Source organism: Colias philodice, chromosome 7 (genome assembly GCF_061535455.1).
Source record: "Colias philodice isolate Cphi_HAF_F1 chromosome 7, ilColPhil1 Martin Lab GWU primary, whole genome shotgun sequence".
Taxonomy (NCBI): Eukaryota; Metazoa; Arthropoda; class Insecta; order Lepidoptera; family Pieridae; genus Colias; species Colias philodice.
In genome coordinates, this window is record NC_143092.1 from 11186962 (window position 1) to 11206953 (window position 19992).

General features: G+C 36.3%; 3 protein-coding genes and 1 long non-coding RNA gene across 4 annotated transcripts in view; 1 reads left to right on the forward strand and 3 right to left on the reverse strand.

Moving 5' to 3' along the window:
* Window positions 1–9278, forward strand: part of LOC149487370 (uncharacterized) — a 67665-nt gene extending 58387 nt beyond the window's left edge. The window contains exons 2-3 of the long non-coding RNA XR_016315911.1: window positions 8714–8784; window positions 9206–9278. This is a non-coding gene — a long non-coding RNA (uncharacterized LOC149487370). The remainder of the gene's footprint in view (window positions 1–8713; window positions 8785–9205) is intronic.
* Window positions 1779–7800, reverse strand: eIF3f1 (eukaryotic translation initiation factor 3 subunit f1). The gene is made up of 4 exons (XM_089697660.1): window positions 7641–7800; window positions 7258–7404; window positions 2439–2935; window positions 1779–2038 (listed from the first exon to the last, which is right to left on the reverse strand). Exons 1-4 carry the CDS (start codon window positions 7798–7800, stop codon window positions 1964–1966), a joined length of 879 nt encoding a protein of 292 aa, XP_089553786.1. The 3' UTR covers window positions 1779–1963.
* Window positions 9279–10060: 782 nt separating the features above from the next.
* LOC149487377 (bolA-like protein 3) lies at window positions 10061–11064 on the reverse strand. Its single transcript, XM_089697158.1, has 3 exons — window positions 10821–11064; window positions 10546–10695; window positions 10061–10324 (listed from the first exon to the last, which is right to left on the reverse strand). Exons 1-3 carry the CDS (start codon window positions 10866–10868, stop codon window positions 10187–10189), a joined length of 336 nt encoding a protein of 111 aa, XP_089553284.1. The 5' UTR covers window positions 10869–11064; the 3' UTR covers window positions 10061–10186.
* Window positions 11065–11392: 328 nt separating this feature from the next.
* On the reverse strand, window positions 11393–19478 carry LOC149487378 (ribosome biogenesis protein BOP1 homolog). Its single transcript, XM_089697641.1, has 13 exons — window positions 19245–19478; window positions 19056–19169; window positions 18835–18921; window positions 18341–18620; window positions 17931–18093; window positions 17704–17845; window positions 17075–17257; window positions 16807–16953; window positions 14154–14321; window positions 13673–13847; window positions 13073–13300; window positions 11750–12323; window positions 11393–11590 (listed from the first exon to the last, which is right to left on the reverse strand). The coding sequence occupies exons 1-13, from the start codon at window positions 19329–19331 to the stop codon at window positions 11437–11439; spliced, it is 2502 nt and encodes an 833-aa protein (XP_089553767.1). The 5' UTR covers window positions 19332–19478; the 3' UTR covers window positions 11393–11436.
* Between the last annotated feature and the right edge of the window lie 514 nt (window positions 19479–19992).

Consider the following 19992-nt stretch of genomic DNA (forward strand, 5'->3'; position numbering starts at 1 on the left):
CGTTTTTGACCCACTTTACAACGACCGCGACGGATATAATAAAAATTTTGTATACTTATCAAACCAATACAATAATTTCATGAATTTATCTTATAATCCTGATAAGGATGGCCAGCATTAAATATTTCCTTACGTAAACTAACCGACTTCTTTACAGACGATTTCAACCCATTTTAAACGGTCAGTTATAAGTATGTAATTCAAAATTTGTACACTTATCAAGGATTGGCGAGTTTACAATAATTTCATGACTTTATCTTATTATCGAATATTTATCTTATTAATATTTTAATTTTGCTATAACTCCAAAGATATTCATATATGAAATTAAAGATGTAAAACAAAAAATAATCTTTATGAAATATGTAAGTACTCAAACTAACTACTTAAGATTTAGTACCGTATTTCTATAAGTAGGTAGCATTCCAATTACTGCTTTGTAATTACCAATTTTTTAATACATATATTCTAGTAGGTATATAATTATATTCTCTTTAGAGATAAACAATAGACATGTCCTATAGCGGACTTTTCTGGAGACCTGTAACTGACCTACAATGGGTACAAAATTCCACCATACATTTAGATAGCATTTTCGTCGAAAGTCCCCGTACGCCTAATTTTTTTCCGATTTCTTCAACATAATATATCCTTGTATTTTTGTACAAAATCATAATATATGATATACTCAAACCTTCGTCTCTGTTTGTATTTTTCTGTGTTTTATGTAAATCTTGTGTGTGTGCAATAAAGCCATGTATAATCAGCTCTTGAAAAGCGCCCCACGCTTTTTTCACAATTATACTAAGGATGTATTGGTTATTGTTTAATTCCTAGAATAATACTTAATTATTTTTTACTTTTTAGTGGTATCTATCTTGAAATCGAAATTTTTAGTTTTTAAACTACCTATATTATTTATTTTATAAATATATGCAATTTTACGTGTTCGACGAATCTCAAAAAAAACAAACCATTAAAATCTAGAAGAAACAAGATTCTAACATAAATGCGAATGAAAATGTCCTCCCCTCTTAGTACAAGATTCCAGGGCTACCAGAAATCACCTATTTTCTGACGGATGATTGATGAAATGTTGACGATTGGGTAGTGTTATGTATGTGCTATGTGTATGTGCTACCATAGTATGCCTACCCGCTAGCTTAGTCTCTGGGCCAATTTCCAGATATCAGGTGATCAAGGTTCATAAAAACAGTACATACTTACTTCACGTATTTTCTCATGGCTTATTTTAACATAATATTATATTCAAGATACAGTTGAAAAAAAAAATTACACCTTAGTAAACATAGCTTGTTCATTTGTCATGTTACATCGTGACAACGTAGCTATCTATATATAGGTGAAAACTGGTTGAAATCGGTCCGGTAGTTTTAAAGCCTTTTTATAAAAACAATAAAATAAAATCTTTTATATTTATTTGTATGTTACATTGATCAGATATAGTCTATAGTCTATACTCTATAGATATTTGATGGCTTATAAAAATATTAATGCATCTTAGGTACTTTTTTAATATTTGATTAAAATGCAAGATTTTTATTGGTATCAACTATAGTAGTCTGAATATACTATATATAAGTCAGCATTTTTAAAGCAGCTATTTTTAAATTTAACATTGAAAGAAATGGATCCTGTTGTACATGAGGCTGCTTGTTTTCTAGACAAGAAATTATGATGAATCAACTTAAATTTGATATTGAAATAAATATTTGAATAATGAAGGGTGATTTATGTAATATAAGTTAAAAATAATATCTGGAATGGTATAATAATTATTTATTAAAAGAAAAATTATTTTACAAAACATTTAATTACAGCTTATCTCCTTAAATAAGATTTGTTTGGCGCAGTGGTGTAGACAGTAGATTATCAACAATTTGACAGCAACGAAAATATCCACTTGTTTATATGATTGTATACACGAACACCCGGAACAGCTCTACTGTGAGGTGAGGAGAGTCAGCTTCTCGTTTAGTTGTAATTGGGTCTTGATAAGTTGCGCGAGAGTCACCACCTGGAAAACAATTAACATATTAATTAATATTTATTACTTATATGGATCACGGTTAATGAAGTTATGTATAAAAATGACGGGTTGCACTCCGGGAGTGCCGGCAGAAGTGAAAACTTGATTATTAACGTTGAGCATGTTTGATATCCATCCGTCTTACGCTTTTTCGATCAGGTCACGTATCCTGATGCGAATTTAAGATTTTATATACCCAACGCCGCTAAAGAAGTTTCATTTCAAAAATATTAATAAAATAATATTCAGGTAAAGTTAGATATGAAAACCGAAGTAAATATTGGCGAATTTTATGAATGTATAAATATTACATAATCAATAACTGGAATCGCAAGTGAGAATTGACATAAACATAGGCACATAAATGTTAAAATGAATGCGTGCGCACCATGAGCAGGTCCTTGACGCTGGAGGCGAAGGCGTCGGCGAAGTTGTCGGCGGCGAGGCTGGGCAGCGCGGTGACGAGCTGCAGCAGCTCGCGGCCCACCGCGTTGTTGGGCGCCGCCGCCCCGCTGACCACCTCCTCCACGTGGCGCAGCACCTGGTCCAGCAGCTGGCCCAGCGCGCCGGCCGCGTCCGCCACCTGCGCCAGGTCGCTGGCGGGCCGCACCGGGCGCCGCGCCGCGCCCAGCGTGCGCTGGCACAGCTGCAGGCCCACCAGCTCGGGCTCGTAGCTGGCGAGCGCCGCGTCGATGGGCGTGAACATGCAGCCCTGCTTGCCGCGCGGCACGCCCAGCGGCACGCACACGTAGGCGCGCAGCCCCATGCGCGCGCCCGCCAGCGACGTGTCCACCGTCAGGTGCACGGGCTCGCGGCACTCGCGCGAGTAGTACTCGTGGATCACCGACGAGTGGTTCGTCACCTCGTTGCCCGTCGCCCACCACCCTGATCGCGACATACCAGATCATTTTTAATAAGTTAATTATTATTGGGTATCATTTAATCTATCACCAATTTAATTAGTTTTGTGTTTCTTAAATAATAGGGTTTGTCCTCAAAATAGTAGATCTGTCACCAAAATGTAGTCACCAAACAATGCAAAATCAGTTCCACAATAAATCACCTAAAATCCTGAGATATAAGGTCTAGTACCAAATAAATGTTTTTATATGTATTATAATAGGTGTGTCCTAATAAGTATTTAAGCAAACTAATTTAAAGAGATCACCAATAAATCATATTATGTTACTAGAAAATTGCATTAAGTTCAAATAAAAAATTAGGGTTGTTATTATCGTTTCAACCAAAAGATTCTGCTACCTTACTAGACTCCCAAGGTTCTAAATTTCCACTGGTAGTATAAATTATATTTAAATTTAGCAGAGTAGTAAATAAAACAATTAAAGTCAAAATAATCAATATTTATTGTTTAAAATAATTACCACTGAACAATCAGCGCTGGTTTAAAATAGCTGGCTTATGGCTAGCAGAATAGAAGATAAAACACTTAATTAAAGTTAAAATATTCAATATTTATTCTTAATTTTTAAAGCGCGCCAATTTGTCTCCGCCCCTTTGATCATTTTTTCATTAAAATTATAAATTGATGTATTAAATTGGTAACGAATACTATTAATTTCATATCTGAACGAAATAAAATGTTACTACTGTATTGGTGACAAAATATCAAATAAAAAGGAGTCGCAGTCAGGGATCGATAATCGATTTATTTGGTGACAGATCTACCATTCTGAGCACAGAGCTATTATTTAAGTAACAAAACTGTTATTATAAGAACGAAGTTTATATTCATGTAATGCAATATAATTTTATTGGTTATCGATCTCTTATTTAACACATATATTAAAATTAATTTGATAATTGATACCTGGGAACAATTTTTGTTTATCTGAGAACGAAAATATTTCGTGGTGATAGATCTATTTATTAGGTGATACAACTTGATGACAAATATAAATTTTGGTGATAGAAAATATAGTTCCCATTATTATTTATTACAAAAATAGTATAAGAGTCTTGACATAAATTATAATTTTAATAAATCAATGTTTTTTTAATATGATCAATAAAACTATTAAGATTCTTCATACAACAAATGAAGAACAATAGATACAGTATAAAACTTCACAAAAGGTTAATTTTTGCATTTAGACAAAAAAGACCTATTCAAACATTCTTCTCCTTCAAAATCAAATTCGACAACATATTACATCTGCCAATCCACACTCGGTGGGCAATGGCCTATGCTCATAGGAGACCCGTGTATGTTGTGTTTGAATCAATAATCCTTTAACTCAAGCAATTATAGTGTGTAAGCTTATGTTTTTCTGCCACTACAGAGTACAATCAAAATCGTTGAGTGGTTTTCAAGAAAAAGAGTGGCAAACATACATCCATACATTCTTACAAACTTTCACAATTTTAATATTAGGAGGATATTAATGATATAATACAATGGATGTTTTATATTGTACAAATTTGCATTCTATGGTTGTCATGGTGTACAGTCGGTGTGATGTCATGAATAGATTGAACTATGGGTAGAGGCTTGCAGTTAAATGAAACACAACTGTTCGATTATAACTTGTATTGCACGCCTCATAAGCGAAGCGTTGAGGTGGGTACTACTGTCACTTCGCGCAAAACATCTGATTTTTCAAACTTAAAATGTCTTTATGTATCATACATTGCACTTGTAAGATAATACATACACACACATATTAAGAAAAAACACTATTTTTAACGTTCATGATATTTTTGATGTCATTTTTGTTATTTAAACTAGTTAAAAAACAGTTTAAAAAAGTTCTGTCTTGGACGTCCGTGTGTCTGTATGTGCGGATCCTTTTTCTTGTTAACACGATAGCGACCGAAATACTTTACTAATCGAGTCTTTTTTTTTCTCTTACGCTTGAGTATGCTCAGGAATAGAACCCTTTCATTTTTCAGGGTCTGATTCGATGTGGTTTAATTGTTATTAAATAAACAAAAATAATAATTAATAATAAATATTTATTAAAAAAAAATTATGAGGCGTGCACTTTTGGATTTTCCAAATTATTTTCGAGACTGCTGTGCTACGAACATTACATTAGAATTTTAATGCTAGATACACACAATACAACATAATAATATATTAGTAAGTATAAACTTCATACAAACTACATATAACGTAATGGCACCGAATTCCGACCACTGATTGATACGGCTAAATGAATCCTTTAAAAGATAAATTAAATACTCTAGAGGTCATAAGAAAAAATGATATTATGAAAGATTACGAACTTATATTTTAAAATATGCACATAATTGTATTTCATAATGGCTTTTTATTACTTAAATTTGGATTTTAACTGGCACGACTGGAAATTAACTGAAAGCACCATTTTCCGACCGACTGAGTACAAATACACGTGTTTCCGACCACTGAGTAGCTAGATTCCGACCAGCCAAATATTTTCTACTAAAATCAACTTTATGACAATAGAAATACAATGGAAATTCGTAAAAACCCGTTTCGTCTTTTCACTGCATCACGCGTGGACCGATTTCGATAATTCTTTTTTTATTATATTACTTGAAGTACGAGGATGGTTCTTATGGAGAGATATTTTAAATATGTACCACGGGCGAAGCCGGGGCGGACCGCTAGTTTTAATTAATATTTGAGCATTTATTATCATAACAAAAACTAACTCTATGTTAGACTGTAGTAGTTCACTGGTCATCCACACTAATTTAGAATGTCCCATTGACTACTTTGCCCAATTCTAAAATCCATTTCACCAAAAGTATTATTTCAGCTAATGAGAATTATACTTCAGCCTCTTTTTTATCACTCATGATGATGACCTGAAATAAACGCATGCAATTTCACTCAAGCACAGCGCAAGCAAAAGCAACCCAGTTGGACGGAAACAGGGAAATATATCGCACCTAGATTCCGACCAAACCTACATTTGCGTAATAAAGCCTCTAAACCGAAATTGATATTCATTTTTAGTTCATTTCTATTTCATATGTACACTTATAAAGATCTCACAATTTCGTAGTTATGCAATTATGTGTCATAAACGTAAAATATAGGGTTTTTAAACCAGACCGGTCTTTGTAAATGAATAACAAAAAAATCAAAAAAGAGTGTCAGTTAAAACGAATATTACAAATAATCCATTAAAGATAGTATTGGTCGCATACAGGTGTTGTATTTAAGCATAGCGTTTAGAATAAATAACTTAATACGAAACCTCCACAAAACAACATGCATAATAGAAAATTACCTTCTTTTAAAAAGTGCGAAATTCCTTTTACCGACCGATTCGGTCGGATTTCGGAATGTTGTTATTTTGACAAGCTCCTCATTCCGTCCATAATTATTTGTCCAAAAAAACCTATAAAAACACGCTATCTTGGCATGTATATTTTAAAATTAATAATTTAAAACACCAATAAAACGTTTAAAGTAAATTAACCACAAACTTACCAGAGTATTTAGCGTAAAAATCCAAATGTTTATTTTCACCGTTTTATGTTTTTTTCGCATTCAATCCAATACAAACTACACCCTCGCCTAGCTTTTCTTGGATTGACGAAATGTCGGTTAAAATTTGAAACCCAATTTTGGACAGATGACGTACGATAAGTGATTGGATCGAAAGCCTTCAGTTTCACGAATGTCGCGCGTATTTTAAACGTTTTATCAAATAAAAATCAAAATGGTCGGATAGAGGAGGCTAGTCGGAAACCGGTGCCGTTACGTTACTTCGAGATAATAGATATAGTAACAGCTTTAAATAGAGGGTGAAAGAGATGGAGATTGGAGATATTCCTTCAGAAAAATATATTTTGTATTAACATATTATCAATTCAATATCTCACACCTGTACAAGATCTAATGCTCAAAACACAGTAAAAAATAAAACTTCTTCTTGACTAGTTGTATTTATATGTCAAAAATTACATTTGTATCTTATAAGTTCAATTAGTATTATGTTTGTTATCTAGGCAGTTTAATTTTCACTTTAAATTTGATGAAATTGTACTGTTAACTGCTGGTATAAAATAATACAACGATAGTAATTCCTAGATGGTTCTGAGTGAAAAATAATATGTATTGATCTTAATATTATTTAGTATTAATTATTAAATAATTATACACAGTGCTGTTGCTTTAATGTAACTTTTATATAAGTCAACTGTCAATTACAAACCTTAAGAGTTCGATTGAATGAATAATGTGTACTTACCGACTATACTTTCTGAGGCATTGACTCTGCGATTCAACTCGTACACATCCATCGCATAGTTGAGCTCAGCCTCCACCTGGTCGGCGTGCTCCTTGTGCGGCACACAGAAGCAGTTCGTCACTTCAACTACTCCTTTATCCGAGGTGCCTACAAGTCATAACATACAAATATAACCTCAAACTATTCGCTTTTTATGACTTTTAAACCATCAAAGATATGTAATTAAGAGAAAGCAAGTTAATATAATGATAGAATTATGACAAATATCACTATAAATCACTTGTTTTTCACACAAAACTATAAAAAGAGAAAATTGCAATCGTAAAGACGTGACGTCGGCGAAACCACTTAAAACATTTAGTTTTGATCAAAGGCTTAATTACCCAATAAGGTGCCGATAACTCGATGAGAGTCGGCATTTCGACGCTCATAAGCATCAACAATTTGGAATAAAACTACAGGGTGAACTTTTACAACTAGGTTGAGCGCCATGTTGTTATTTGAAAGGAGCTGCTCCGTTTTGACACTGACAATTGACATCATTGATCATTTTCAAATGACAGATAGGTACTTTTTTATAAATTTTATACACGGATACAAGGTATATAAAAATGTAGAAACCAAAGTTTAAAACTGTGTTTAAAAGTTTCACAAGAGATCAGACGAAATAAAGGTGAAGAATACAATTTCGTCCATTTAAATCCATACTAATTTAAATGGACGAAATATAATTATAAATGCGAAAGTAACTCTGTCTGTCTGTCTGTTACTCAATCACGCCTAAACTACAGAACCAATTTGCATGAAATTTGGTATGGAGATATTTTGATACTCGAGAAAGGACATAGGCTACCTTTTATTGCGAAATATGTAGGTACCACGCCCAACGACCGGGCGAGTTTATACGTTCGCTAGCTATGCAGATACTGAGCCATTCTGCGCACGCGCGCCCTGTGGATAGAGAGCATAGCGTACGGGATGTGGGTGGGAATAGGTGGGTGCAGGTTTACTTTAATCAGTCGTAAAAATTTCCAATTTTAGGAAGATTAGAAAAATGATTTTAACAATAGTTAGGGAAATTTCGATTGACAGAAAAATTATGATAAGTCAGGAAAAATTACTATAAGTCAGGAAAATTTCCATGTCGGGAAAATTTCGATAAGCTGGAAAATTTCCATAAGAAAGGAAAATTTCTATACGTCAGGAAAATTTCTATGTCAGGAAAATTTGGAAAAATCCATAAGTCGGGAAAATTTCTATAAGCTAGAAAATTTCTATAAACAAGGTAAAATTCTATAAGCCAGGAAAATTTGTAGAAGTCAGGAAAATGTTTATACGCCAGGAAAATTTACGCCATAAGTCGGGAAAATTTCGATAAGTCAGGAAAATTTCCGGACGTCGGGAAAATTTCTAGAAGCGGGAAAATTTAAAAAAAAAAGGAAAATTTCTATGTCAGGAAAATTTCCATAAGTCCGGAAAATTTCTATAAGACAGGAAAATTTCTATACGTGAGGAAAATTTCTATACGTCAGGAAAAATCCATCAGTCGGGAAAATTACGATAAGTCAAGAAAATTTCCATAAGAGAGGAAAATTTCTATACGTCAGGAAAAATCCATAAGTCGGGAAAATTACGATAAGTCAGGAAACATTTCTATGTTAGGAAAATTTCCATAAGAGAGGAAAATTTCTATACGTCAGGAAAATTTCTATACGTCAGGAAAATTTCTATAAGTCAGGAAAATTTCTATACGCCAGGAAAAATCCATGTCGGGAAAATTTCTATAAGCTGGAAAATTTCTATAAGAAAGGAAATTTCTATAAGAAAGGAAAATTCCATAAGTCGGGAAAATTACGATAAGTCAGGAAAAATTTCTGTCAGGAAAATTTCCATACGTCGGGAAAATTTCTATAAGGAAAATTTCTATAAGCTAGGAAAATTTCTATAGATAAGGAAAATTTGTATAAGTCAGGAAAATGTTTATAAGCCAGGAAAATTTCTATACATTAGGAAAATTTCTATACGTCAGGGAAATTTGTATAGGACAGGAAAAATCCATAAGTCGGGAAAATTACGATAAGTCAGGAAAAATTTCTATAAGTCAGGAAAATTTTCACACGTCGGGAAAATTTCTATCAGCTGGAAAATTTCTATAAGGAAAATTTATTTACGTCAGGAAAAATTCTATAAGCCAGGAAAATTTCTATACGTGAGGAAAATTTCTCTTGGCCGCAAAAATTTCTATAAGTCAGCAAAAATCCATAAGTTCCGTACACTTAGATTGGTTGCAAATTTAATACATAATATGTAATTTTTGGGAACGGGAACTATGCGGGATTTCAGGACAATTAAAAAGTGATTTTGTATTTGTTTGCAATCCTCATCGCAGTCTACAACAGCCATAATTCCGTTAGAATCAGTCGCCATTTAAAAGCCTAACAGAACATCAACAATATCAACAATCCATACTTAATATTATAAATGCGAATAAATGCGATAGCGACATAGGCTACTTTTTACCCCGGGACATAGGATAGGTTTTATCCCGGAAATCCCACGGGAACGGAAACTATGCGGGTTTTTGTTTGAAAACGCGGGTGAAGCCGCGTGCGAAAAGCTAGTTATTAATAATTAAATCTTTTAAGTAAATTTTTAGTACTTTTATAATTGTGCCCTTAATTTTTGTAAAGGATTAGGTATCTCATTAGGTATCAAAACTGTTCTAACATAGATGCAACAATATTGATAATAAAATAAAAATATATACAATAATAGAACATATTATTATAAATAAAACAAAATATTTCAAACAGTTTCAACTATTTTTATTTTTTTTTAGCTTCAACAACTATGTTTTCATTTTAAAGCACAACCTACATAAATAATATTGTACATATTATGTAATATCTTAGTAATATTAGTGTTTAATTTATTTATCTTCAGTTGGAGGTGTCGTGTGTATTCTGATGCCATGCATCTCCGCTATTTCACTCTTGAGGGTATCTGTGACTAGGCGATGTTGCTTAACTCGTGAAAGACCTACAAATTCTTTTGCTTCAATACTAATCTGAAATATAATTGAATAATCAGTATCCGGCAGAAACAACAAATTGATTACTATTGATAGTTAATTTACAAATTGATTATTGTTTACATATCAAATTAGTAATTACTTTAACTGTCTGTATTTTCAGATTGGTATGAAATGTTACAATATATTTCCAACAAATCTATTCGTTTTTGTTTAATAAATAGGAAATGAAAGGAATATATTATATAAATGAATACCTCAAACATAGCTCCACAGCCACCAGAAATATCCTCAATGCTCACATATGTGATGCCCGGCATTGCTCGCTTTAGGACTTCCGTCAATTGCTGTTCTTTGGTCACGCTATGTTTCTCGAAAGCACTACCATTGCCGCCTACTGCACGTATCTAACGAAAGGTAAATGGTTATCAGGTCATTTTTATAATAATTATTGTTATCATTATTAACAACTAAAGATTACTTGTATTTAATATCCTATACACACACAATCTTTGATAATTAATATACTTACCAATTTTGTCCTAAATGGCTTTGTTGCTTGAAAAATCTGACGAAACATTTTGTTATTGATATTAGCGTAGCGTCCTTGAGAGTTGAGTTATCGAATAATCTTGTTATATCAGCTTATAAATCACACATCTTTCAACGATATATTAGTATATACACTATACTTTCTTATTATTAAATTTTACATAACAAATGCGCTAAATAACCTCAATCGCAATTTTTTGACTATCGAAAACAAAAATACACAAATGTCAACTGTCAAATAAATGCCGGATACAGATGATTACATAAAATGAAACTTTTTATTTATCTGTATCTGTACTTAAGCTCCATAAATTACTGTCCACTTATTTAAAAAAAATCTTCCTAGTAAGCACAGCTAGTAAGTTAGGATGACGCCCTAAGGAGTAAGGACGCCCTAATAGCTTATCCTCTTAATGCACAACACCAATTTAGATGAAATTTTAAATAGTTGGTGACTCAGAATGAAATTAAGGTTATTTTTTGGATATATCACTTAGGATTTTGTCTGTAACTTATTAAATGGCAATTTTTGTACGGAAATAAAACAGCAAGTTTCTGTTGGCATCGTTTTATATTATAATAAATGTTTGTATAGTCTATGCATAGAGACGGATGGTGCCGTCGGCGCAGGCGGCGATGAGCCAGGGCTGCGTGGGGTGGAAGCGCACCTCCAGCACGCACAGCTCGTCGCGCTTCTCGCCGCCGCGCAGCTGCTTCAGCGGGACCAGGAGCGGGTTTTGGAGCAGGTCGCTGGAGACATTATTTTAAAATATTAATATTGGCTGTCCAAGTTTACCAAATAAATGACTAACCTACATGTTATTTTACAATTTTGGTTAGTAAGGGATCTAGTTTATGGATTGTTTAATGTACGAGCGCACTAGGTTGGATCGAGGGGGGTATACTCACTTGTAGACCATGCCGTGCGAGACGACGATGTAGGGGTCGTCGCCGGCGGAGGCGAAGAGCGGGTAGCGCGCGCTGAAGGCCACGGAGCGCACGGCGCCCCCGTGCAGGCGCAGCGTCTGGTAGGGGCGCGCCGACAGCTCCAGGTCGAACCAGGCCAGCTTGCGGTCGTACGCGCCCACCAGCAGGTTGTCGCCGCGCGGGTGCGGCGCCAGGCAGCTCACCCACTGCGCGCCCGTCTCCAGCTTGCGCACGAGCTCCTGGCGCGCCAGGTCGTACACGCGCACGGCGCGCTGCGTGGCCACGAGCAGCTGCGGCCGCTGCGGGTGGAAGGCGGCGCACTGCACCAGCCCCTTGGCCGTGCGGAAGGGCAGCTGCGAGCGGCGCCGCGACAGCTGGTGCACGAGCACGGCGCGCGCCGCGCCCTCGCGCAGCGTCACCGCCACGTAGTCGCCGCGCGCGTGCCAGCTCACGTGCGCCACGGGCTGGAAGTGCCGCACGCACAGCCGCACGCCGCTGGCCCACTGCTGGTCGGTCACGGGCTCCCACGTTACGCACGACCGCGTGCGCTCGTCCACTGTTCACATATACATCAAATTCTGTTAGCCCATTAAACACTTTACAGTAATCTTAATATTCCATATATTAAGATTTGTGATGAGCGGGAAGTTGAATTTTGTGGTGTGAGTTGTGTAGGGTGATATAACGTGTGGTGTGTAAGTTGTGTCGTATTCTGACGTGCTGTGACGTGCTGCGACGTGTTGAGATGTGTTGTGTCGTGTTGTGACGTGCTGTGACGTGTTGTGTCGTGTTGAGACGTGTTGTGAGTCACGACAAATCTAATAAAAATATTTCTGTAGCCAAATTTTTGTCATTTTCGAAGCCTATTTTTTTTTTGGTAATACAACCGTAGGAAACTTATAGCATCTTAGGTTAGACAACCAGTCAGAGCCACGCTTGAGGCGTGGCACGAAAATTCGCGATGCACGTGAGTCTGACGTTGCCAGATACAATAAATTTGTTAAAATAATGCAGTATAAAATAATGCAATATAAATAGTACTTTATATTTTAATATTTTGGTCGGAACCGGGAGAACCGGGTTTTATACTATTCAGACCCGGTTCTCAAAATCATCAAAAAACCCGGGTTTACCCGGGTTTTTCGGAACCGGGTAAACCCGGGTGCATGCCCTAGTTGTGACGTGTTATGACGTGTTATTACGTGCTGTGACGTGTTGTGTCGTTGTGTGATGTGTTGTGACGTGTTGTGACATATTGTAACCACGCTACTGGCGAGCGCGTGGCGCCGCGCCGGGTGCACTCACTGACGACGTCGTGCGCGGGCGGCGCGTCGCGCAGCAGCAGGTCGGTGCGCGCGGCGGTGCGGTGCGCGCCCACGCCCGCGCCCGGGTTGAGCAGCAGCAGGCGCGCGCCCACCGCCGCCGCCACCAGGCTCAGCCCGCCGCTGGGCGTCCACAGCGCGCGCGACACGCCCTCCCCCCCCGAGCCCAGCTGCAGCGTGCGCAGGCACCGCCCCGTGCTCGTCTCCCACACTGCGCACACAATAACGTATCCGTAACATTGCCGCACAAAATGCGGAACACAATAGTTTATAGTTCTGTCGAAAACGTATGCATATAATATGCAATTTTTTAAATTTCAAAATTTTATTTTATAACAAACAATATTACAACCCAAATAAAATTTGACGACATTATGCAATATATCTTGAACTTTGCTTTATTTCTACACCTTTCTACAACAGTTCATACAACTACGATTCATTTTCATTTCATTTTCAATATGTATGATGTGCTCACAAATTTAGAGATAATGCAGCAAATGTTTCTTAGTGAATAGTTTTTAAGCCTTTTTATGTCAATCCAATTTGTGAACCAAATTTAAAAAAATAAAAGTGCACAAACCGCGCAGCGTGCCGTCATCCCCGCCCGACAGCACGTACTGCCCGCTGGGGTCGAAGTCCACCGCGCGCACGAGCCCGCTGTGCCCGCGCAGCTGCAGCACCTCGCCCGTGGGGAACGGCTGCAGGTCGCGCGGCGACGGCAGCTTCGGGACCAGGTCCTCCGCGTTTATCGTCAGCTATCAACAATAATATACTTGTTAGCCTTCACTCTAGGATTTGCAAAAAAAAAAATATTTTGACAAATATTAAGTTAAGCTAACACCTAGTTACGATTAGATTTTGAAGTAAAATCTAAATTATTTCGAAAAAAATAATATTTTTTTTAAATAGATTTAAAAAATTCTTATTTTTTGTGAAACTTTGACAATATCTAAACTATACACAATTTATAGTAAAAGACTTGGCATTAATACAGATGTTATTTAATATCTTGCACGCAACATCATCATTAGCCCAACATATAGTTTCCCAACACCACTCACCCGCATCTTGATGGCCCTGGGCGCCAGGTAGAGGTCGAGGCAGCGCAGGAAGCGCTCGCGCACGAAGCGCGGGTAGGCGGGCACCGCGCGCAGCGAGCCGTGCGCCTCAGGCAGGAACGTGTACTTGCGCTTCCACGGCGTCTCCGCCAGCTTGTCCCACTCTCTCATCTGAACATCATTTACTTGTTAGTTGCTAGTATATCCGTTGGGAATCGCCTTCAAAAAAGTAGGAGGTCCTCAATTCAGCCGGTATTATTTCTTATGTACTAAGGGCCGATTTTTCAATGCTTGGATAAAACTTATTCGTCGAATCCATACTAATATTATAAATGCGAAAGTAACTCTGTCTGTCTGTCTGTTACTCAATCACGCCTAAACTACAGAACCAATTTGCATGAAATTTGGTATGGAGATATTTTGATACCCGAGAAAGGACATAGGCTACCTTTTATTGCGAAATATGTACCACGGGCGAAGCCGGGGCGGACCTCTAGTAATATTATAAATGCGAAAGTGTGTTTATTTGTTTTAATGTGACATGGCCACGGGTAACTTTTGACAGCGGTGAAACGACTCATACTAATGCGAATTTAACATCAGGGGAATCCGCGGGCAAAGAAAAATAAGGTTTGGAAAATCCAAAAGTGAACGACTCATAATGCTCATTTATGAAATATAAAAAAAAAATATATATATAGATATACAGTCTTGTAGTTTTCGTTTTTTATTAATTGCAATTAAACGACACTGAATTAATTAATCATTCGCATGCAGTGACCTACAATCGTCGATTAGAATATTTAAAAAAAAATGTTGTGAGTGGGAATAGGTGGGTGGTTGGTAGTACTTTAATCAGTCGTAAAAATTTCTAATTTTAAGAAGATTAGAAAAATGATTTTAACGATAGTTAGGGAAATTTCGATTGACAGAAAAATTACAATTTCAGGAAAAATTTCTATAAGTCAGGAAAATTTCCACGTCGGGAAAATTTCTATAAAATTGAAAATTTCCATAAGAACGGAAAATTTCTACACGCCAGGAAAATTTCTATAAACAAGGAAAATTTCTATACGTCAGGAAAATTTCTAGACGTCAGGAAAATTTATATAGATAAGGAAAATTTTTATAAGTCAGGAAAATGTTTATAAGCCAGGAAAATTTCTATACACCAGGAAAATGTCTATACGTCACGAAAATTACTATCCGCCAGGAAAATGTCGATAAGACAGGAAAATTTCTATGCGTCGGTAAAATTTCTATAAGCCAGCAAAATTTCTATAAGTCCGGAAAATTTCTATACGTCAAGAAAATTTGTATTAGTCAGGAAAAATAATATACGCCAGGAAAAGTTCTTTACGTCAGGAAAAATTCTTTAAGCCAGGAAAATTTCTATACGTGAGGAAAATTTCTCTTTGCCGCAAAAATTTCTATAAGTCAGGAAAAATCCATAAGTCAGGAAAATTTCGATAAGACAGGAGAATTTCTATACGTCAGGAAAATTTCTCTTTGTGAGGAAAATTTCTATAAGTCAGGAAAATTTCGATAAGTCAATAAAAAATAATATTATAGATAAATTATGATAAAATACGTATCTCAAATTCAAACATTTATTTATTCAATTAGACTTCTTCTAGAAGCACTTCTAAACGTCATAGGTACATATTTATTTACCACCGATTCGGAAAGCAGTATCTACAGAGAAGAATCGGCAAGAAATTCCATAGTTGCTCTTTTTAATTATGTCAGTTTTCAATTTAATTTTATAAATTACATATAATAATTTATAGTGATATGCCAAAGAACTGTCCTGTGGTTTTTACGCGACAAATTTTCAATTTTATTTCTGTTTCTTGTGTCATAACAATGTCTATCTCTTACTTTTGTGTGTAAGTAAGCGTTATTGTGTACATATAAAATATTATTAAATATATACTGAGACGGTACAGTAAGGATACCAGTATTCTTAAAGAGATCTCTTAGTGAGTCTCGAGCACGCAAATTATATATAGAGCGTATGGCTCTTTTCTGTAATATAAAGGCCGTATATAAGGCATCCGTATTTAAGGCAATAGAAACGATTCAACTATAAATTTATAATATTTAAAAATGGTATGCATAATAAATAACTTTATATTTCGTGTTTCTCAGAAATAATTCAGAAGAGAACTTAATACAACGGTTCCGTGAGATGGGAGAGGATACGGAAAATTGCTCTAAACCGTTGTTACTTGTTAGGCGATTGTGAAGGTAATATTATTATTTATTTAATTAAGTATTTAATTTGATAGATAAATTAAAAAATTTAATCAGAGAGATAATGTAAAAAGCAGTTTTAATCCTACTAATATTATAAATGCGAAAGTTTGTGAGGATGTGTGTGTGTGTGTGTGTTTGTTACTCTTTCACGCAAATACTACTGAACCGATTACAATGAAATTTAGCACACATATAGAAGGTAACTTGGATTAACACATAGGGTAGGTTTTATCCCGGAAATCCCACGGGAATGGGAACTATGCGGGTTTTCCTTTGAAAATGCGGGCGAAGCCGCGGGCGGAAAGCTATTGTGCATATATTAGCATATTTATGTTCGAAATGAAAAGATTACAAATTACACTACTACAAATAAAATTGTGTGTATGTGTGTGCGCACCTCCTTCTTGTCGAGCAGGTACTCGGGCGGCGGGTTGTAGCTCTCGGCGTGCGCGGGCAGCGCGCGGCGCGGCGCGGGGATGGGCCGCGCGCCGCCGCGGGGCGAGCCGTCCGCGGCCGAGCCCCACAGGTCGTAGAACTTCTTCTCCTGCACAATGATACACGATGATTTACAATATGTTTACAAAAACATTTTTCGATTCGGAACCGGACCAAAAATATCTATTTCAGTTTACATGATGTCTAATGTTACGTAAAGTGGCACATACCCGCTTGCCCTTGCGCTCGTGCGCGATCTGGCGGCGCGTCTTGGCCCAGCCCATCTTGAGCGCGTGCACGAGGCGCGCCACGTGCAGCTGCTCGTCGCGCGACGGCAGGAACGAGCGCTTGTGCTCGGGGAACGCGCGCAGCGGCGTCGCCAGCACCTCGCGCGAGAACCACTCCACCCACGGCTGTAACACGTTTACGATCAGACGTACCACATATTTAGCTCACTTTTAAATATAGAACATTTAGTTCAAAATATTAGTAAAAGTGAATAAAAAAAAAAAAATAATTAAAAGTGGTATTTTAATTGTTGCATGCACAATTGATATTTAACCTATTTTTGCTACACCTATTCAAGTCAATTTTTGAGAAAAATTTATAACATACTATTGTTGCTTGTAATAGTAAAATATATATCTATATTTTTTCGTTTGTTATCAATAAATGTTAAATTTATTGATTTCATTTTATTTTAAAATAAAAATTATCCTAAATAGATCAATTTTAAATAGTTTCGAACTGGTTGTTTACTTTATCTTACCTTATTTAATTGAATTTCAAAACCTAAGAAAGAAAACTACCGTACTTAACACTAATAAATACCCCTGCTAAGATAAAAATGACTCTCTACCTCATATTCATCATGTGTTTCTGACGGTATATTACTCTTCCGTATTCTCTCAATGAGTTTCAAATCATCCTTTGACAATATGACATCTTGCCCCGTAGCAGGGTCCTTTACAGTCCGCCAAAATTCTGGATCTTCACATTTTCTGTAAATTTGAATGATATAATATGGAACTGATTAGCAACTCTTTTAAAAATGCAATAACAAAGTTTAAGGAAAAAAAGACATACTTGAGGAACTCATCAATCTGGTCGCGTTGTGGGGGCTTGGCTATCCGTCGGCCGTCCAGGTCATAGCCTATGTGTGGGTACTCATTGTACCACCACATGGGCACATCTCCTGCCGTGTTCACTCGGTCCTCTTCGTCTGATGTGTCGCCCGACTCATACTCATCTGAAAATAAGTATACAATTACTGATTTGATGATGGTATTCAATATTTATCTTATTAATTACTAGCTGCGCTCCGCGGTTTTACCCGTGTGGCTCTGCTCCTGTTGATCTTAGCATGATGATATATAGCCGCCTTCCTCAATGAATAGGAATCTAACACCGAAATAATTTTCAAATCGGACCAGTAGTTCGTGATATTAGCGTTAGTAAGTCATAAATAAAATATCTTGTAGTTCCTAATACATTACCTTTTTTCTGCACTGGCTCTGTTGTGACAGTGGCTTCACTAATCTTATTAGCTAGCAGGTCTACACTATCCTCAGTCTTCTTACTCCCTTTTTTCACTACTTTTTTAGGAGTAACTTTTCTTCTGTCTTTTACTTTAGTATTTTTACTAGTGTCGGAGCTTGCACCTGACGGTACATTCCCCGCTGACTCCGCTCCACTGTCTGGACTGACATCCTCGGAGGATTCTGTATTTTCTTCACTATCTTCACTTGATTTGTCTTCTTCTGAATCTGTCAAATCCTGGCATGAGAAATTAAAACGTTATTCATTAGTAACTGTAATGTTGTTTGTTACTCTTTCACGCAAAGACTACTGAACCGATTACAATGAAATTTAGCACACATATAGAGGATAGGTTTTATCCCGGAAATCGCATGGGAATGGGGACTATGTATATGCGGGTTTTTCTTTGTAAAAGCAGGCGGAAAGCTAGTATATTATAATATATACTTACAGATAAATTGTCGGCCGATTGATCATCATCATCATCATCATCATCATCATCTAGAACTGAGTCCGCACTATCTTCAAACATTACTTTCTAAAAATGAGAAATTGAATTATTAAAAAAATTGACATAGTGTTAAGTATAAACCTTATATTATAACAAACAAGACCTATACAAGAACTTTATGAATTATTTTTAAAAGTAATTTAGTTTTGTAAAGATCTTACATCTTGTTCTACATCAGAGTCAGCTTCTTGCTCCTGCTCTGAATCTGTTGCATCATCTCCATGATCCAAATCTCCTTTTATTAAGTCTTCATCAGTGTCTGAAGCATTGTCTTCCTGCAAAACGTTAGCAATTAAACACAATGAGACCTAATAACAAGAGTTAAAGTAGAGAGAAGATTGAGTTCTTACTTCTGCATTTTTATTAACAATGGAACTTTTGTTTCCTTCACCAGTCTCTATTTTTCTTTTTAACAAACCAGCACGAAAAGGTGGCATTTTGATATACACTTATATTAAAACCACCTGTTTAAAGTTTTAAAAACACGTGTGTACCAAACTACATTATTTGAAATCAAAATAATAGTAACAAGTGACAACTGACAGCAGACATCTATCAGATAATTTATCTGACTTAAGAGGACATATGCACATTTACAACATATTAATGATAATGCTGCGCCTAGACTAGTAAAATTGAATGTTACATTTTTCACAAGATTTTTCAACATAATTAATAATGTATTCTGTGTATGATGATGATGCAACATAAATAATGTAATGTATTCTTTCGTCCTGAGTCTTTTCATCTTTCTCGCAGGCAAATTGTATAATCTCACCGCTTGCAAATGTTCGGCATTTTGTAAAATGCTGAGGATTTACTTTTTTCAAAATTCTACAAAAAGACGGTCACGAGCTGACGGCTTATTTCTATTTTGTTTTAAAAACACGAACCTAACACCCAACCCCACTATCCAAACCAAAAATTTCTGATTACGAATTCTCGACATATATCAAAATGCCGCGCGTTTGTAAACGGTGACATTGCCTCCGACCAAGAAGCTTATATCTTATACACTGGAGATTGCACTATGACCATTAACTTGTCACAAGAAAATATAACCTTGAATGACGTCAGTGTTGTTTTTTGTCTCTTTCT